At 35.7% G+C, this 20,356-nt stretch overlaps 3 protein-coding genes and 2 pseudogenes across 5 annotated transcripts; 3 read left to right on the top strand and 2 right to left on the bottom strand.

The window, feature by feature from the left end:
- Nucleotides 1-836: 836 nt before the first annotated feature.
- LOC143589758 (protein-L-isoaspartate O-methyltransferase 1-like) lies at nt 837-4,552 on the top strand. Its single transcript, XM_077070434.1, has 4 exons — nt 837-957; nt 2,897-3,167; nt 3,252-3,416; nt 4,104-4,552. Exons 1-4 carry the CDS (start codon nt 952-954, stop codon nt 4,352-4,354), a joined length of 693 nt encoding a protein of 230 aa, XP_076926549.1. The 5' UTR covers nt 837-951; the 3' UTR covers nt 4,355-4,552.
- Nucleotides 4,553-6,229: 1,677 nt separating this feature from the next.
- LOC143589744 (quinolinate synthase, chloroplastic-like) lies at nt 6,230-10,747 on the top strand. Its single transcript, XM_077070423.1, has 7 exons — nt 6,230-6,975; nt 8,065-8,349; nt 8,418-8,636; nt 9,351-9,530; nt 9,594-10,082; nt 10,176-10,337; nt 10,417-10,747. Exons 1-7 carry the CDS (start codon nt 6,250-6,252, stop codon nt 10,486-10,488), a joined length of 2,133 nt encoding a protein of 710 aa, XP_076926538.1. The 5' UTR covers nt 6,230-6,249; the 3' UTR covers nt 10,489-10,747.
- Nucleotides 10,748-13,581: 2,834 nt separating this feature from the next.
- Nucleotides 13,582-14,673, top strand: LOC143589757 (manganese-dependent ADP-ribose/CDP-alcohol diphosphatase-like). Its single transcript, XM_077070433.1, has one exon. It carries the CDS (start codon nt 13,717-13,719, stop codon nt 14,671-14,673), a length of 957 nt encoding a protein of 318 aa, XP_076926548.1. The 5' UTR covers nt 13,582-13,716.
- A 255-nt stretch (nt 14,674-14,928) lies between these two features.
- LOC143589750 (high-affinity nitrate transporter 3.1 pseudogene) lies at nt 14,929-16,138 on the bottom strand (annotated as a pseudogene). The gene is made up of 3 exons (XR_013145344.1): nt 15,962-16,138; nt 15,764-15,846; nt 14,929-15,330 (listed from the first exon to the last, which is right to left on the bottom strand). The product of XR_013145344.1 is annotated as a high-affinity nitrate transporter 3.1 pseudogene (transcript).
- Nucleotides 16,139-17,811: 1,673 nt separating this feature from the next.
- On the bottom strand, nt 17,812-18,704 carry LOC143589742 (high-affinity nitrate transporter 3.1-like; annotated as a pseudogene). Its single transcript, XR_013145342.1, has 2 exons — nt 18,573-18,704; nt 17,812-18,470 (listed from the first exon to the last, which is right to left on the bottom strand). The product of XR_013145342.1 is annotated as a high-affinity nitrate transporter 3.1-like (transcript).
- Nucleotides 18,705-20,356: the final 1,652 nt, after the last annotated feature.

Here is a 20,356-nt window from a genome sequence, read left to right as displayed (position 1 = left end):
GGTCAACCCATGGATAAAATCAGTTCAGGTTAAATTAGTTCGGGTTATAAACCGGTTTTGAAAAACGAAAATCCAAACAAATCAAATCAATTCGGGCTGGGTTACAAACCAGTTTGGAAATCTAGTTTCATAACTACTGCTTCAGTGGCTCGGGTTATAAACCGGTTTCAAAGAACGAGAATACGAACTGGTGCAAAACCTACGGGTTGGATCGGGTTAAAATCTTGTTTGGCCCAAATCAGTTTTATACCACTTTCAGCCCAGTTAGGTATTTGTTTACCCGACCTAAACCGTTTTTTACACCTCTACATCTGAGTAGACTTGCATAGATCGGTTAACCAACTATTCCAAAACCAATTAATTTAATAAACTGTTAATGGTCAACATTCAACTAACTAGCTAGACCGGTTAATCGGGTCGGGTACTACCCGATTTTCAAGCACAAAAACCCTAACAGGTACATCGGTTTATAACTGGGAAAAAAACGGGTTTAAAAAAAATAGTTAAAGAACGTAAAACCAAGTTCGATTAACAGGTTATTATCCCGTTCTAGGGCCAAAATGAAAAAAAAAACCTGTTACTAATAGACGGCTTTTCAGGTATAAACCAGTTAGTGTGTTACCGGTTAGAGAATCGGGTACAAACAGGTTAGACTGTGCATCTCTCTCTGGGTTTTGTTTGGGCCTCAATTATCACAACTTCATTCAACAAGCCCAGCCATAATAGCCCATAAACCGAACCTTCAACCGAATAACGATAATAAAAAAAATAAAAATAAAAATAAAAAAATGTCTAGTTCAGTTGTAGCGTACCCTTTCCGCCATATCCCATATCCCGTCGTTATTTTGCCGCCATCCGCCGTGCACCGTTCTCTTCAAATCCACGTCATCATATTGCGGTCTAGGTCTATTAAATCCGTGCTATTTCACGGGGAACTCACTCTTCCGTAGAATGGAGGTAATCATTTTAATTGTAATTATGTTTCTCGGTGACTCGAATTTCGTTCATACGTTGCGGATTACGTTTTAATTTATGTGTATATGTATTCTGTATCAGCTGCTTACTGTTTTGTGATTATTGTTCATTTCGTCTAATAATCTGATTTAGCTTCTGTTTGTGTATTGAGTGGTTTGATTGAATAAATTTGTTACTTTGTTACATATATATGTAGTGTTTTGGATAGGAGGAAGCAATTTGTGGAAATGAGTAACCAACCGCCTTTAAGTTTCTACAATAGAATTTGGAGCATGAGTGATTGAAATATTAGGTTAGAGTTTGTCGTGAACAGGATCGCTAATAATTGAAGAAGATAGATAGAACGAGAGATGACTTTGGAGATTAAGAAGATAATTTACTTAATTCATTTATAATCAATGCCGTTTTTAAGGTGAGATCAATCGAATTGTATGTGTTTCTCTACGGGCACATAATGCTGAAAAAACCTTGAATGTCTCACATAAATTATTTAAGTTTAAAACATTGATATGTAGTCTATAGTTTGTTAGACTGTGTGTAGTGGAGGGGCAACAAAATGGGGCGTTTTGCGCCATGTGGCGCCCAGTCAGCAAAGGTAGGTTTTTGTTTTTGGGGTGTAATGGTGTTGTAGCCCCTATATATATGTGTGTATATATATATATATCACTCACAAACATATATAATATTAATATATATACAAACCAAAGCCGGCGACAAATACCCCACGCCCCCCCACCTTTTCGCACAGGGAGGCGGTGTTGGCGCTCATTTGCGCTCAAATTCGCCCAGAAACCTCGCCCACTACACATAGCCTTAGATTTCTGATTGCACACATAATTGATCCTCAGTAATAGGCAAGAACTTAACTTAGAAACTTCAAGAGGGCTATTGTTTAGCATAATAACTAATCTAGTCAATAAAAGGGCCATTGTCCGAGCATAGTTTGTTTATTGTCTGATTATTGTACATTATATTATATATGTACTGTTATAGTTTCTGATTTTGGACGGTGATTGAAATTGCTGATCCACCTTAGCACTTATTAGATACAGTAATTAGGTATACTAATATTATTTGTATTGTTTTGTGTGTTGTTGATCCTATTCTAATATTCTGTTTAGGTGTGGTGTGTTTTGGATGTAATTAGGTATACTGTCAGTATAGGAGCAAAAGCAGTTTGTGGAAATGAGTAACTGGCTTCAGATTTCTCCAATGCAATTTGGAGCATGAGTAATTGAAAAATTAGGTTAGAATTCTACAGTAAAATGATTGTGAGGTTTATCGCTGTAGAATAATGCTACTATAACATATAAGTGCATGCTTTCGAACCTGATGAATGTGTAATTGAATTGTATCTGGTTCTCTATGATATGTTAGTCTAGATATTTTTTGTTCAATGATTGTTCTCATGTTTTTTATTATTGGTAGGAAAGCAATTAACATTAGAAACTTTAAGAAGGCCATATGTCTGTCTTGCTAAGATTTGAATAACTAAACTAGTCAACTAGAGGACTTAAATTATGTATTTATCGAGTATGGTTTAATTTCTTGTCTGATCATTAAATATTTATGTTGCTTGTACTATTATTATTATTATTTTTATTCGGTTGATGATTGAATTGCTGATCTACCTTAGCACTTATGGGATATGATTTTTCACTGTAAGCTTATGTTATAGTTGTTAGTATGCTTGAAATGCATTATTGATGTGACATTCAGAGTATTAGCCTATCATCAATAACATTGAGAAGTATTAGCTGATGAAGAAAATCTGAGAGCTGTTTGATAACATTTGGCTTGATAGATGAGTTAGAAAGGTTTTGTTTCATGTTAACATTGCTGCCTGACATTCAATTTGACAGGTGATTTTGTGGAATCGCGTGTTACTTTTAGCTGATTATTCTTTTATATTTGCATACAGCGATTCTGGTCAGGAGGTAGTGTCAATAAGAACAAAGGCATGGTGGAGCATTTGCAACGTTATGGAATCATTCAGTCTAAGAAAGTGGCTGAAGTAATGGAGGCTGTTGACAGGGCATTGTTTGTACCCGATGGATCTCCAGCCTATGAAGACAGTCCCATGGCAATAGGTTTTAACGCCACCATCTCTGCACCTCATATGCATGCTACTTGCCTCCAGTTGTTGGAGAAAAACTTACAGCCTGGAATGCACGCTTTAGACGTTGGCTCAGGTAGTTATTGACTTAGTTTCCTTATCTTTTTCTCGTCACTTACTGTGTGTATGTTTGATTTACATCATATATAAATCTTTGTAGGAACGGGGTACTTGACCGCATGTTTTGCACTGATGGTGGGGCCACAGGGACGTGCAGTTGGTGTTGAGCATATTCCCGAGCTCGTTGCAATGTCTATTAAGAATGTTGAAAAAAGTGCAGCTGCTCAGTTACTCAAAGATGGATCTCTTGCCTTGAATGTTGGAGGTGGGTAAAGTCATCACGCTTTTAGTCATTCCTTCTATCTATTGCCAATTTAAACTTATAGGTATGGATAAATAATAGGAAAATTGGTTTTTATTGGTCCGAACTATCGTCTTTTGGTCAGTGCCGGTCCCAACTAACAAATTGGCTGTTGGCAGTCCCAACTTTTAACGTATATGTTCCTAATGGTCCGGGACTAACAGAATTCTAACGTCGTTAGTTTCAGGTCGCCGGAAAAACGTTTTTGCCCGGAAAACACACATTTTTTTCCTGAAATCTCAACAATTTTGTCCCAAACATTATGCTAACTTTGTACCGTACCTTTAGGAACCTTTTTTTAGTAAAATCCCCAATTATTGAGGTCGCTGGAACCCTAGAACCATCGACGGAATCAGTTGTGGTGCTTAAGTGATGGTGGTTGGTTGGCGGTGAGTCAATTGGTGGTGGTGGCGGTGTTCAAGTGGTGTTTTTCGGCAAAAAAATTGACTTTCTCGGCCAAAAACGTTTTTCCGGCGACCTGAAACTAACGGCGTTAGGATTTTGTTAGCCACGTACCGTTAGGAACAAATACATTAAAAGTTGGGACCATCAGTGACCAAGTCGTTAGTTGGGACCGACAATGACCAAAAGGCAATAGTTGAGACCAATAAAAACCAATTTTCCTAAATAATATTATTATTATGATGACAGATGGCAGAGAAGGGTGGCCGGAGTTTGCGCCTTATGATGCTATTCACGTTGGAGCAGCAGCACCGGAGATTCCAAAGCCGCTTATAGAACAGTTGAAACCAGGGGGAAGGTTGGTTATTCCAGTTGGAAACATATTTCAGGAACTGAAAGTTGTTGACAAAAACGAGGACGGTTCTGTGACTGTTCTTACCGAGACTTCGGTACGTTATGTTCCGCTCACAAGTAGGGAAGCACAGTTACGTGGCTACTGACGGATGGCTGTTTCCGACATTGTAAAGGTGTTTGTGTTGTCATTTATTAAGCATGTGACTGAATCGGTTTTTGCGTGTTTAGTGTGTTGCATATAAAATATGACCAAAATAAGAAATATGATGATGAACAAATGTGTAATGGTAGGAATGTAGAATGGAGACAATTGTCTTATTGTAGGAGGTCATAGGTGTGCCTTCTAATGCTTCAAACATAATTTTTTTATTTTTATTAATATTTTAATCAATAACGTAGGTATTAATCTTAAGGCATCATATTCATAGTTAGCGCATTTATGTTAGCTAGCAGTTTCAGCTTCAAATCAAGGATATAGTCACTAGCATCAATGTCGATATTATTTCAACATTGAGACCCATCATAGTTTGTTAACTTAAAACGAATCAAAATAGCTGATACAGTATCACCGGTGTGTTGGCTTCAGCTAACCAGCCCTCAACGCCTGGCGTCATAAAGCTAGCGTGCTGTTTCAAAGCAAACTTATCCAGGGTAAAACCTACACATCATTTAGAACGAACTCTATTGATAAATGATACATTGATACGAAATAACTGGCTAATATGAGCTCATTGCATTCATAACTGTGAGAAGTTTTTAGGGTGCGTTAATTTTATTATGGTGAAAAATCCGGATAGAAACGGGTATAAACTTTGTGACTTTGTCTTCGTGTATTTCGTATTATAATGTTTAGCTTTGTTTGTATATTGCTTAAATTTTGTTTTTCTTTCGATTTTTTAATTTCTATAGATGCAAAAATGTTTTGTTTATAATAAAAATAAAAAACCGGTGTTTTTCAATTCTTTTTCCGTTATACCGTATCCAAACTGAGTTTGAACCCATAACTGATTTTGTGCACCTCTAATGCCAAAAGCTTTATTTTATTTAAACATTTAATTAACTTACTTAAAAGTTAAATAAACCATATTATCTGTCTCTTTAAAAGTCATAATCAACACAAAAATAATGTATGCAAAACTTGTGGCACACAAAATAGAAAAATGTATTCATCTTTCGATGTAGAGGTACAAAGAGTAACTCATTTGAAAATGTTTTTACACTAAACACACATAAAATGTTTATACTTATACCAAATACCAAACTAAAATAGCTTTTTTTATGTTTAAAAAACCTAAAGCGTCAAAACTCAAATATACTTGATTAGAAAATGGATTGACACATATCTTAACATATTGGCTAGTGGTAGGAAGTTTGAATTATTTAATAAAGACCTAAATTCGATTTACACTTAACGCTGTGTTCCCGAGTTCATTTATGAAAAGAAAAGTAAGGAAAAGAAAGTTCTCTCTTCTTACCTTTTCTTTTGGTATTTTTTTCTTTCTCTTCAACTTATTTCCTCACAAATCTTTTTAATTTGGAAAGACACAAAATCTTTTATTTTACTGATCATTTTCTTTTTCCTTACCTCATTTTCTTTCTTTTAATGAAACTCGGGAACACCTCTTTTAAATTTTCCATCCTTTTCCTTTCTTAAATGAAGCTCGGGAACACGACATATTTTTTCCATATCTCATTTTCCTTCCCTTTCCTCAGTTAAATGAAACTCGGGAACAGTGTCACTTTTGGTAGATTATGACTAGGAAGAATTTGAGTTAGGCCTTTCAAGATTGTCAGTTCGAATCACAAGCTTATCTAATTTTTCTTCCCATCATGTGTTACTTCAGAAAATTCCACTCTTATGGTCTCACAACAACCGTCAAATTAATTAATTTAAAAAACCTTTATTCCATATTTTTTTAATATTTTTCGCGGGTTAATAATCGAAGATAAAACACACCACCTCTTTACTACCCAGTCAGCTTCTTCATACATCCACCACCACCACCAGCCGTCGTATTCCACCGTCATATCCTCCGGCAAGATGAACTCCGCATCATTCAACACGTATTATTCTTATTCTTCTATCACTCGCTCCAACACCACACTCACAAACACTAAACTCCATACCACCTCTTTCACCTTCTCCAAAACCTTTCATTCCAATACAATAACATCTTCTTCCATTCACCCTAACTATGACGTCACCATCACTTCATCCTCCACGTCACACCACCACCACACCTCACCTCTCACAATGCTTCAATCTCTCAAATCCGAATTCAAATCCATACCGGACTCACTCGAACGAGTCAAGCTTCTCTTACACTACGCAAAGCTTCTACCGGAAGCTAACGAATCAATTAAAACCGTTTCAAACCGAGTGATGGGATGTACGGCACAGGTGTGGCTGGACGTGAAGATGAATCCTGACGGCACGATGAGGTTCACGGCGGACAGTGATTCGGACGTGACGAGAGGTTATTGTTATTGTTTAATTTCGGTGCTTGACGGAGCGAAGCCGAAGGAGGTGTTAATGTTGAAGACAGGGGATTTGGGAGATTTGAGTGTTGATATTATTGGTGTGAATAATGTGAAGAGTGGTTATAATTCTCGGGTTAATACTTATTATAATGTGTTGGTTAGTATGCAGAAGAGGACGAAGGCGATTGTGGCGGAGAGATATGGGAGGGTGAGTGGGGAGGCGTTTCCGGGTTTGGTTATTACGGAGGAAGGTGTTGAGGCGAGAGGGGGGTTTGCCGAGGCGCAGGTATTGGAGGGGTACTAACTGGTGATTAATAGGATTGGAATTTTGTATGTAGGGGAATATTAACGTACAAATTAAATTAATGTGCTGGTTGTGAGAATCAAGTAGTGTAGTTATGTTTTGGAACATGTTTTGAAATCGATCGAAATTTGTCAAAATTGGTCAAAATGTTTGACATTTTTGAAAATTTATACTTATTAATCCAATCCGATTAATAATTTTGAAAAGCTATATATAAAACTTTGAAGAATTTTGTGCATAAATACATAGGGTTTGGATCAAATAAATTAAATTAACATGCTAATTGTGATAATCAAGTAGTGTAATTATATTTACACCATGTAATTATGTAATTATATTGTAGTGTAATTACAGTATGTTGTAATTACACTACACTATAATTACACTATGATGTATATATGATTACACTACTTGATTCTCACAGTTAGCATGTTAATTTATATATAGTTTTTTCAAAATTATTAATCGGATTGGATTAATAAGTATAAATTTTCAAATACGTCAAACATTTTGATCGATTTGAAAATCGGTTCGGTTTGGTCAGCAAAAAGTCAAATCGGTGTGGTATCGGTTTCGGTTCGGGTTGAAACTGGTTTGTGATCTGTTTTTGACTGGTTTTTGATTCGGTTAACCGGTTTGGAACGGTTTCGGTGGCGAGAATCCCAAACTGGTCCTGAAACTACGGTTCCTAACTGTTTTCGGGTTGGTTTAGTCAACCGATTCCTTCGCCTACCTCTAGTCGGGGGTGGGGTACCAACTAGTGATTAATCTGATTGGTATATATAAATTTTCAAACTTATTAATCGGATCGGATTAATAAATATAGATTTTCAAATATTTTAAAGATTTCGACCAATTTTGATAGATTTTGACCCATTTAGAACGATTTGGGCCACCTTTCACTGACTACCGATTTGTTGGTCCAATTAGATGAAGTTAAATCGATAGTATAACATTTAATCGTAGTTTTTACAACAGTGGTTATAATTGTATCGGATCAGGTTCTTTTGTTTTGGCATTCTTGAAGTCTTGAATTGTTAAAGCTTCAGCTGAAATTTAGTGTAATTACAGGCTAGGTATTTGTTCCCTGATGATGTAAAGGTTCAAGAGCTTGCCAATTTGTTGAAGGAAAAGCAAATCGGAGTTGTTGCACATTTTTACATGGATCCGGAGGTGCAAGGCGTGCTAACTGCTGCAAAAAAGCTTTGGCCTCACATTCATATATCAGACTCGTTGGTTATGGCCGATAGTGCTGTTAACATGGCGAAAGCAGGATGCAAATTTATATCTGTTTTAGGGGTACATTTCATGTCTGAAAATGTTCGTGCGATTCTTGATCAAGCAGGTTTTCCTGAGGTAATCATCATTATCAAATGCGATATATATTGTTTTGTTTGTTATTCATACATCTACTGTTGTTGCAGGTTGGTGTGTACAGGATGTCGGATGAACAGATCGGCTGCTCATTGGCTGATGCTGCATCCAGCCCTGCATACATGAACTATCTCTCTGAAGCTTCTAGTTCATCTCCTTCGTTACATGTTGTCTACATAAACACCTCACTAGAAACGAAAGCTCATTCACATGAACTTGTGCCTACGATTACATGTACTTCTTCTAATGTTGTGCGAACCATCTTACAGGTTATTCTTCATTTTCATTTGGGTACTACCAACATTATTAACTGTATCTTTTATTTCACTAAATGCTAATCTACTCAAGGGCTGTAAACGAGCCGAGTCAAGTCGAGCCAGAGTGTGCTCGAGCTCGAACTTAATCGAGCTGGCTCGAGCTCGGCTCTTTTTCTTTACCAAGCTGAAAAATCGAGCTCGGCTTGTTTAAAGCTCGAGCCGAGCTCGTCGATCCAGGCTCCTTTAATTTTTTTAATTATTTATTTATTTTTTATTTATTATTTTTTTATTTTACGTTCTACAAATTTTGATATTTAAAAGACAAAAATTATAATTTTAACACACATATTATATAAAATTTATAAACTAGAAAATTTATAGCTTTATATGTTTTATTTTAGTTATTCTTTTATAAGGTTTTAGGTATCGAGTGACATAATATATGTATAGTTTTTATTTATTTATTTCTTGGTATGCTAGTAGTATATATAAATATTAAAATTTAAGGTTTAATCTATACGAGCCAACGAGCTGAGCTAATGAGTCGAGCCAAGACCGAGCCACGAGCCGAGCTGACCCTGGCTCGAGCTCGGCTTGTTTAGAATTCGAGCCGAGCTCATTTAAAATCGAATTTTTTCGAGCCGAGCTTTTTCGAGCGAGCCACAGGCTTTTTGAACAGCCCTACTCTACTGTGGTTGCTTACTTGTTTAATGTTTTGTTTATCAGGCTTTTGCTCAAGTACCGAACTTAAATGTATGGTATGGACCTGATTCATACATGGGTGCAAACATCATCGAGTTGTTTCAGCAGATGACGGTCATGACAGATGAAGAAATAGCCAAGATACATCCGCAACATACTAGAAACTCAATCAAAGCATTGTTACCTAAGCTGCATTATTTCCAGGTAATAAAGCTTATGACTTTATATTTCTTTTCGATAAATATTTATAATTTTGTTTGTGTTTAGGATGGAACTTGCATCGTTCATCATCTTTTCGGTCACGAAGTTGTGGAAAAGATTAAAGACATGTACTGTGACGCGTTTCTCACCGCTCATTTTGAGGTCCCTGGTGAAATGTTCTCATTAGCTATGGAAGCTAAAAGAAGAGGAATGGGGGTGGTGGGGTCCACCCAAAACTTATTAGATTTCATAAAAACTCGGGTACAAGAAGCTCTCGATAGAAACGTCGATGATCATCTTCAGTTTGTGTTAGGGACAGAATCCGGAATGGTGACATCAATTGTTGCAGCTGTTCGTCAATTATTATGTTCTTCAGACGCTTCTTTAAAGGCAGGAAAAGTTAGTGTTGAAATAGTTTTTCCAGTTTCATCAGATTCCGTTACCACAGTTTCACAAAAGACGTCCACGGGTCTAAACGTTTCTGTAATACCGGGAGTTCCAAGTGGCGAGGGGTGTTCTCTTCATGGTGGCTGTGCTTCCTGTCCATATATGAAGGTGAGTGACTGAGTGTAGTATCTTCAGTTTTGTTTATAAAAGTATATATTGTTTGTGTTAGATAAAGTTTAATAATTTCATTTTACGCAACAGATGAACTCGCTTACTTCACTTCTTAAAGTGTGCAATAGCCTACCGTTTGGTAAAGATGGTCTTGCGCGACATGAAGCTGGACGGTTTAGTTTGCTTACGCTAAAAGGAAAATTAATTGCAGATGTTGGTTGTGAGCCGATACTGCATATGAGACATTATCAGGTGAGCTATTTTCATAATGTCATAATTCATAAAACAAAGAAACTAAAAAAATTTATGTGTATTCTGTTTTTTTTTTCAGGCAACAAAAAAACTGCCGGAGAAGCTCGTTAATCAGATCCTTGGTGCTGGTAATAACGGAAGAGCCGCATAATGTTACAAATGTATAACAGTGTATGTTGTCATTAAAATTTCATAACATAATGTCACTAGTTTATTATACAAGTAGCCAATACTCTTTACGGAGTCCGCAATTTTGTCATGATAACACTAATAAATTCAACTGAGGGTGACTGTTTCATGTTTGATTTCTTCATCATTTTGGATTATTCTAATTGCATGCAAATGTTTGTTTTTATTTATTATCAATCCACTATTAATATACAAAACTGATTCTAAGACAGTTTTCCAATTTAAGCCACTAATTTTGTCAAACACATGGTGATAGAAATGGTTAAGATATCTTGGATATAATGTATAGTTGCATACCAAAAAAAGGTATTTCAAGGATATTAAAAGTTCTATGATAGTTTTCAGAGTTAATTATTTATTTCTAATGCATATTTGGTTTTTAAAAAATAAGTATATTTAAAAATCAACTAATCAGCAAAGCGTCAATAAGTTTAGACGTGTAGAAAACCATGAAAAGAAGCAACCAAATCAATAATGTGTAAAGGGTGCGACTTTTAGCCGTCGGCTGAGATTTAGCCTATATTTTTAGCTGCCAGGACACACTAGATGAGATTTAGTCATTTAGTTATTGCGTTTAGCGATCGATTGAGATTTAGCTCTACTTTTGATCAAGAGCAAAGATTAAGCCCTTGCTTATAGCAATTGACTTAAGTTTAGCCCATGGTATTATATGTGTATAAATTTAATTGGCTATTTTTAATGGACTAATAGTACTTTTCAAATCATGAATATATATAAGTTGGTGAGCAATCTCTCCCACCAATGCAATTCACATTACCATTGACAATTGTCAAACTCGAAGAGCAAAATCAAGTTTTAATGAACCGATGATATTACAAAGTTCACTCTTGAATTTCATACAAAATGAATAAATATAAATTTAATCGTTTTTTATACCTTAAAAGCTTTTTTTATTATTAAAAAAATGAATAACTTATTTCTCTTATATATTCACACAGAAAATTGAATTATGTGCAAAACCTCCACATTCATATATTATATCAAAAAATTATTCGGTAACGAGAGGCTTCTTATCAACACAATGTAACAAGAATCATTCGATATTGATTTCATTTTAAATAACAGACATCATAATAACTGTAATTACGAAGTCCAGACCTCACAACATTTTCACTTTTTTCAAGTTCCCTCCCACTTTTTTAAAACATCGAGAACCTTTTTATACTACATTATTATTAAAAAAATAACTACACAATAAAATCAAACATTTTAAAACCCAGAATTGCTAAAGTGCGTGATTATATTAACTATTTTTATACTTTTATTTTAGTTTATGCGTTATTATTTCGTATCATACAACATCACCTATGATAATGATATTATTATCATATTATATTATATTGTTCTATCACACGCACTCTCCACATTGATCTCCATTATCATCGGAAGAGAAGAAAACCCCTAAAAAATCACTTCAATTCAATTCAATTCGATTCGATTCGATTCGATCATCGTAGATTGTAAGTTTTTAATCCGATTACTGTAGCCTCAAATAAATATCTATCTTATCTTAATTCAATCTGTCAATGAAATCATCTATTATTATTATTAGCCGTCATTGTTCCTAATTTAGCTTGTACGTTTATAATTTAATGTTAACCTATTATTTAAATCATGATCTGTATTCTGTATAGTGTTACTAGGATATTAAAAGTTTATATATAACAATTGAACTGTTGAAGTACACTTGATCAAGCTATTTATTCTACAACATGGAAACCCTAGTGTGTCTAATTCTGTTGTTTAGGTAGCTATGTAGTTACAAAATTAGCATAACTGTAAGGCTATGTGTAGTGGAGGGGCTACAAAATGGAGCGTTTTGTGCCATGTGTCGCCCACTCAGCAAATGGTGGGTTTTTTGTTTTAGGGGAGTAATGGTGTTGTATATATATACATATACATATATATAGGTGAAGGATGGAATAAGAAAATCATTTATCATACAATAGGTACGCGACATCCTGAAACATCGATCTTCAATAACCCTAAAATCACAATTACGCGAGCCGGCCTCCGTCAACCTCTTCTCCCGTCGATTCCGACCACTTTCACCATCGCCGTTCAACGATTCCGTCCACAATCCACCGTCGCGACCTTCGTCTACCGTCGTGACCACCATCTTCTTCCGACACAACCATCAATCGTAATCGTTGCTCACAGGTCAGTTGTCAAATTGAGCAATTGAATTTGAAATTGAAATTGTTGAACCAAATTGATCAATTAACCTTGAAATCGATCCAATTAATCATCAATTTGAAGCTTCGATCGATCAATTTTGATAAACTTTAAACCTGAACGTTTAAAGGTTTAACCTTTGAACGTTTAAAGGTTTAACCTTTGAACGTTTAAAGGTTGTGAATTTGGTTGAACGTATTAGTATTTTTAACCTTGAACGTTTAAAGTTTTGCGAATTTTGCTTGAACGTTTTAGTGGAACGTATTTCGCGTACGTAATGTACGTTAAGCGATTATTGTACGTTAACTCACCCCCATATATATTATATATATATATATCTCACACACACAATATAACAATAATAAAAACAAAACACAAACCGGCGACAAATAATACTCTCCCCCCTATCGCCCCATTTATCGCCTGGGGGCGCGGTGTTCCCTTCAAAAATCGCCCAAATCGCCCCTCAAAATCGCTCACTACGGATGGCCTAACTGCTAATCGCTGACCAGGGCTAAAACCAAACCAACAACCGAAACTTTTCTGTTTTTTGGATTTTTGAAAATCGTTCTGTTTTGCTTTTGCCATGTGAACTTGAAAGTTTTTGGTCGAAAAAAATTGGTTTAAAATATAGAATTTAGGCCTAAATCATTTTGTTAATAAATAACTAACTGGTTATCATACATTTGAGATAAAGTAATTGAGTTACATATTTATTAAATTCTTATAGATTAGTTAAATAAAAATGAAAATCTAGAAATTCGGTTCGGTTATTTCCGTTTTTATTACGTGCGAAACCAAAACCGAACTGTAAATTCGGCTTCTACAAAAACATAGAACCAAAATGTCGGTTTTTTGCTTCGGTTCAGCCTTTTCAGTTTGATTTTGTTGATTTTTTTCGGTTTCGGATAGGTTTGTTCGGTTTCATGGACGTCCCTATCACTAACTGCCATGCTTATTTTGATATTTCTTTTCATTGATTAGTTAAAGAACAATGAGCTACCCAAATGGATTGGTATCACAAGGGAAGCAGCCACATTTCTCATTTGGAGTTATCTCAGATGTGCAGTATGCTGACATTCCTGACGGGCGTTCATTTATTGGTGTTCCTAGATATTACAGAAACAGCATTCTAGTGTTGCAAAAGGCAATACAAAACTGGAACAGTTGTCAAAATATCAGTTTTGCGTTAAATCTTGGTGACATTGTTGATGGTTATTGTCCCAAAGATCAATCTTTAGAAACTGTCAAGAAAGTAGTTAAAGAGTTTGATAATTTTAATGGCCGTGTGTATCATATGATTGGCAACCACTGTCTTTATAACCTCCCACGCAGCAAGTTGCTTCCGTTGTTGACTTTTCCTAATGTTGACCGTGCTTACTATGACTTTTCTCCTATCCCGGAGTTTAGATTTATTGTTCTTGATGGTTTTGACATTAGTGAAATCGGTTGGCCTCATGATCATCCTCACACAATCGAAGCCCGAGATTTCCTAAATGATAAAAACCCTAATTTGGAAAAGAATAGCCCAAATGGGTTAGTGGGTCTTGAAAGAAGGTTTTTGAAATTTAACGGAGGTGTCGGGAAAGAACAGTTGAAATGGTTAGACGAAACGCTCCAAGATGCGACAAAATCTAATCAAAAAGTTGTTTTATGCTGCCATATTCCGTTAGATCCTGGAGCTTCATCAAAAGAAGCACTTTTATGGAATTATGATGAAGTTATGGACGTGATTCATCGGTACAATTGTGTGAAGGTTTGTTTAGGTGGCCATGATCATAAAGGTGGACATTCAGTTGATTCTTGTGGGGTGCATCATCGGGTACTTGAGGCAGCACTGGAATGCCCTCCTGGCACAGATGCATTTGGATACATAGATGTGTATGAAGATAGGTTATCGCTTATCGGTACTGATCAAATGGCTAACACTGAAATGGTTTTTAACCACTAATTATCAGTTAATGTATTGGTAACACATTTGAGAACTGGAATTTTTTTCATCCGATTTGTATTAAAACAATTTCATTGTGACATCTGAAAAGTAAACAAGACATTTATGTAACTGTTCATCGTAGATGAACAAAGAGCACGTCTTTCTTTGTATTTAAAGTAACTAATATGATTAAACTTTATTACAAACAACCATCTTTTTGTTATAAAACCAATTTTGGAGCCTTTTTTTATGTTTAAGTATGCATAAATAATCTCAGTTATGTTCGGATGCCTTTGCTTTGCTCTTCTCCATGTAAAAGAAACCAGCTAATGAGACGACAGAAAAAGCAGAAAAGCATACAGACGCAATATCAAGTGACTTGTGGCGACCCGTGGTTGCTTGAATCTCAAACAAGTTTGTAGTTTTGTGAGCATCTGTGGTTTGACCATATGCCACCTCTACTTCCTGAGCATCAAGTGCATAGGCCCTCACAAAGTACACTCCGGTAGGTATATCTTTCTTAATAGTATACGTAAATGTATTGTTCGAAGCAGTGTACGGGCGAGCCACAATCTTGTGCTGGCAGGTCCTGTCTTTTTTCAAATGATCCTCGGTTTTCCTCCATTTACGGTCCTTTTGACTGATCGGTGCATAGCAAAGTTTGACCTTTATGGTGTTGGGTTTGTAGGCCTTCAGGTTAATTAATGAGAAGGCGGTGGCAACTAGAAGAAGTTTAATGTTCAGATTACAGAAGTACAATCAGGAGTGCAGACGAGAGTACTCAAGGCCTCCGAGTGGGAGATTGTTGGGTTCGTAGGCCTTGTTGGCCCGGTTTATTATATGAAGTCAAAAGAGGAGACGGGTGTGGGCGGTCGGGCCCAAGCCCGGCCCGGTTTAGATTTCTTGCATAATAATTCACTAACCCTAGTTCAGTCTCTATATAAACAACATTATGTACTTGTAATATTTGGTCACTCAATAATGATATACCTAGTTGCCACCCGTGGACGTAGGTCAGTTTAGACCGAACCACGTTAAATCCTCGTGTTCGTTTATTGCTTTCGTGTTGTGTTCGGTTTCGTGTGTGCGTTTAATCCTAACATATGGTCTTGTAGTCCGAGTCGGTCCCGGCTGGGTAGGTTCGGTTGAATCCCCATGTCACTGTGATTTGATCATCCCCTGCCTTTAGAACTGCAAAATCAATTTAAATCATAATTATAATTAATAAAAACATCTTCTTGAGTTAGATCATATTATTCATGGGTCATTTAAAGTTAAAGTCAAAGAGTCAAAGACATGGTCAAACCTTGGCCTTGGGGGTGCGTAGCAGTGACCGTAAGAGTATCCTTAAGCTGCGAGAAGTATGACCCTCGGGTAGTAGCTACAAAGCAAGAGAGCAGAAGAGAAACAACCAGGAAACCAGAAGGAACCTCCATTGATGGTAGATTGACTTTTGAAGCTTAATCTGTTGGACCTGTATCGAATGCAATTTGCTTATGTTGGTTCTGATGGGAAGATTATGGCATTTGTGAAGCTATATATAGATTCCAAAGATACAAGGTATTATTATTATCTATCAACTTGGCTTGAAATGAACTAATTTTAAACCATTTTTATTAAGCTAGCTAATTTACTTATTAACTAAAGTCAAATGCAAACCACTTGCATAATAGTACATTTATTTATTTTTAATTTGACAGTTGCATAAATATATCCTACCTTTTTCCTATTAATCAGGCGGATTAACTCTTAACCATGTTCAAAGGATCAGCTTGTTTGGATTTGTGCTGGCTGTTCATTGATTGAGTTAGCCACGATTAACGTATCATATACTGCAGATTCCTGAATGCTGAGGTATATTTTATTTTGAGATTCCATTTTAAATTTAAAAGTAGTGGTATATCCGTATTTGATTTACTTTTCAACCCTGAAGTGCCATGATTAATTTTCGTGTATACATACTTGTCTTCAGCTTATGAAATATATTTCCTCACGTTAATTTGTCTATGCACATTAGGATATAACACGCCTGCTATTGAATCAGGATAGCCTATGACGCTATTAAATTATGCTTATCATGTAAACCATTAATCAATCCTTAAGTTAATTTAAAGGTAAGCTACGCATTCTTCCAGTCGGAACTTTTAACTAGTTGGCAAGGTGTGCGCGCGCGTGTGTATAAACCATTAATATGTTAAAAACTGCAAGAACCACATAATAGGGGTGTGCGCGGTGCGATTTTTGGCTAAAACCAAACCAAAAACCAAAACTTCGGATTTTGGAGTTTTTGAAACCGCTTGCTTTTGGTTTTTTTTGGTTTTGGTTTCGGTTCGGTTTCGGTTTTTGCCATTTGATTTTAGGCCGGAAAAAAAGTTGGCAAAAAATAATGAATTTACGTATAAATAATTTTGTTAATTGTTAAATAATAGACTATTATACATTTGATCAACATTATTTGAGTTACATATATATTAAATTCTTATAAATTACTTAATATAAAATATAAAAAAACCAAATTTTAGGAATTCGGTTCGGTTTTTTGGGTTTTGCATGTACCGAACCGTTAGTGTGGTTTTTACAAGAACATAAAACCAAACCGCCGATTTTTGTTTCGGTTCGGTTTTTTCGGTTTGGATTTTTTGGTTTTTTCGGTTTCGGAGCGGTTTTTTCGGTTTCTTGCTCACCCCTACCACATAATGCACATGTACGTAGTGCGTAGAAGATCATCAAAGAAGTTGGAAGAGAGAAAGTATGGTGGCTACGTATCCGTATGTATCACATTCAACATTACATACAAGTGCATTATATGGTTTAAGCAATTCTTAACATAACCATATATATTATAAATTTTCTTGTATATTGTGTGTGTGTATGCGGTTAAGTATATGAATTTGTTTCCAAGTTAATTTGTCCATTAGTAGGTTTATTATATACTGTGTCAACTATCTATCATGTACTTTAATGACTCATCAACATGCAATATCTTTTTTTATTAAATCAACACATCAACTTACACAATACATCATTCCAATTGTTTTTTCCAACTGCTGTAGATTGATGATGCCATCCTTGACATTTTGATTTAGATATATGTAATACATTAGTCTATTCACACTACCTCAGTTTATTTTGCAGTCAACTCATCAATTTCATTTCTATAGCTCATTTTATTACACATATTTATCAGATATTATTACACTATTCATAAGACATGAACAGAGAGTATGCATTCCTTTGTATTCAAAGAAACAAACATGATTAAAACTGTATTACAAACAACCATCTTTTAGACATAAAACAAACTAGGATTTAAGTATGCAGAAAATAATCTTATTTCTGTTGGGAAGCCTTTCCTTTTCTCTTCTCCATGTAAAAGAAACCAGCCAACGAGACGACGGAAAAAGCAGAAAAGCATACAGACGCAATATCAAGTGACTTGTGGCGACCCGTGATTGCTTGGATCTCAAACAAGTTTGTACTTTTGTGAGCATCTGTGGTTTGACCATATGCCACCTCTACTTCCTGCGCATCGAGTGCATACACCCTCACAAAATACACTCCGGTAGGTACATCTTTCTTAATTGTCCATGTAAATGTGTTGTTTGAAGCTGCGTACGGGCGAGCCACAATCTTGTGCTGGCAAGTCCTGTCCTTTTTCAAATGGTCCTCGGTTTTCCTCCATTTGCGATCCTTTTGACTAATCGGTGCGTAGCAAAGTTTTACCTTTACGGTTTTGTAGTCCGAGTCGGTCCCGGCTGGGTAGGTCTGGTTGAACCCCCATGTCACTGTGATTTGATCATCTCCTGCCTTTAGAACTGCAAAACTCAATTCAAAACATAATTAATAAAAACATCTTCTTGAGTTAGATCATATTGTACATGGGTTGTGTTAAGTTAAAGTTGGAGATATAGTCAAACCTTGGCCTTGGGCTTGGTTGTGTGTAGCAGTAACCGTAAGAGTATCCTTAAGCTGCGAGAAGTATGACCCTCGGGTAGTCGCTACAAAACAGAGAGCAGAAGAGAAACAACCAAGAAACTAGGAACCTCCATTGATGATGGGTTGACTTTTAAGCCTCAATTTGTTTGACCTGAATTGAATGCAATTTGCTTATGATGGTTTCGATGATAAGATGATCGGATTATCGCATTTGTGCAGCTATATATAGAGCCCAATGATGCAAGGTATTGAACTATTGATACTTATCAACTTGGCTAGAAATAAAATACTTCTAAATCATCTTAAAATACAAGTGTATTAACTAATAGAATAGAAAGTCAAATACCAGCCACTTATGTGGTATATTGATTTTTTTAATATGACAGTTGCATTAATATATACATCTTGTTCCTGTTTATCTGGTTGAATAACTCTTGTCCATGTTCAAAGGATGAGTTAACCTGAAAAACTTATCATACACTGCAAAGTCTCTAACTCCTATGTGTTTTAATATTCTTCTGATCCCATTCTTAATTAAAAATTAAACATTAAACAGTGGTACATCCGTACATGATGTATTCTTTTATGAATATATCCACAAAGTATTATTATATCTTCATTTTTGCTATACAAACTAGAGGTGCAGGTTTTTATCCATCTACTAAAAATGGGTCGGTTTGGTTTGTTTTAGCTTAAACGGGTCAAACCAAATAGTTTGTCTTTAGGAGGACATATCGAAGGGGTTGAAACTCATCCATAGTTTATTTTTATTGCATGCAACTTCCTAACTAGTTTTATTCAAAGATTCAGATTCTTATAGTAATATTGTTGTTTTTTCACTCAGAACTGAAAGATTAGCGTAACCCGAACCAGATGATTCCAGGCTTCCAGCCTCTACTAATGGTGACTTTTTTTATACATTAGTTATTCAGAAGTATTAAATGTAGCACACCTGCAGAAGTATTAAATGTGGTTTATTTTATTTTCATACTGAGTGCTGCTATGTGTTTCAGTCATGTGAATGCACTCTTCTTTCCTGCAGAAGTATAATAACTCAATATTACATCAATGACATCAAATGGTAATATATTAAACTGATGAGTCAGGTATGATTTTCTTATGATTTTCATGTGGTTAAGTATATGGAATTTTTTTTCCTTTTTTATTTTTTTTTACAATTATTAGGTGCATCAGTTATCATATAAATTGTCAACTATCTACAGTGTACTTAAATGACTCATCGGCATGCGATTTTCTTTTATTTAAAATGGGCTGTTGGGTAACGGGTCAAAGAAAGTTTGGGTTGAAACATGTTTTTTTTATTTTATGGGTTAACGTGGGCCGAGTCAGATTAGATTGTCCCACTCCCACTGACACATTTTTCTGTAAATAATTAACGATATCATTACAATAATAATCTAAATTTTTTGAATAAAATGATCTAGGAGGTTGCATTCACTAAAAATACTTTTGGCAAAATTTAAGCCGTTGGACCCATTTTCCGTTATCCTTTGACCCGTGGCATATTTAGAACCCAAACAGACCCATTCGCAAGTGAATAGGTCAAATTCACACCCCCCCCCCCCCCCTCTAGCTGCAAGGTTCATGATGTTGTGTTTGAAATTTTGATGTAGATATGCATAAGATTATCACTATCTTATTGTTAGATATATTAGTGTCATCTGTATCATTTTAGTATGATTGGATTTAGTTAAGATCAAATGAGAAATTGAAATAAACATTGACTCGAGTTAGGAGGTATGAA

Source organism: Bidens hawaiensis, unplaced genomic scaffold, assembly GCF_021521415.1.
Source record: "Bidens hawaiensis isolate Kalapana, Puna unplaced genomic scaffold, B.hawaiensis_p1.1 tig00037791_1, whole genome shotgun sequence".
Taxonomy (NCBI): domain Eukaryota; kingdom Viridiplantae; phylum Streptophyta; class Magnoliopsida; order Asterales; family Asteraceae; genus Bidens; species Bidens hawaiensis.
Note: the sequence above shows the minus strand (reverse complement) of the source record. Positions and strands in the feature narration are given on the sequence as shown.

Bases quoted from the DNA above. Each gene is read 5' to 3' on its own strand.
- LOC143589758 (XM_077070434.1), top strand. The intron at 3,168-3,251 runs GTAGTTATTGAC...AAATCTTTGTAG, and splicing joins CGCTTTAGACGTTGGCTCAG to GAACGGGGTACTTGACCGCA. The intron at 3,417-4,103 runs GTGGGTAAAGTC...TTATGATGACAG, and splicing joins TCTTGCCTTGAATGTTGGAG to ATGGCAGAGAAGGGTGGCCG.
- LOC143589744 (XM_077070423.1), top strand. From the start codon at position 6,250: ATGAACTCCGCATCATTCAACACGTATTATTCTTATTCTTCTATCACT. The intron at 6,976-8,064 runs GTATTGGAGGGG...GTGTAATTACAG, and splicing joins GGGGGTTTGCCGAGGCGCAG to GCTAGGTATTTGTTCCCTGA. The intron at 10,083-10,175 runs GTGAGTGACTGA...TTTACGCAACAG, and splicing joins CTTCCTGTCCATATATGAAG to ATGAACTCGCTTACTTCACT.
- LOC143589757 (XM_077070433.1), top strand. From the start codon at position 13,717: ATGAGCTACCCAAATGGATTGGTATCACAAGGGAAGCAGCCACATTTC.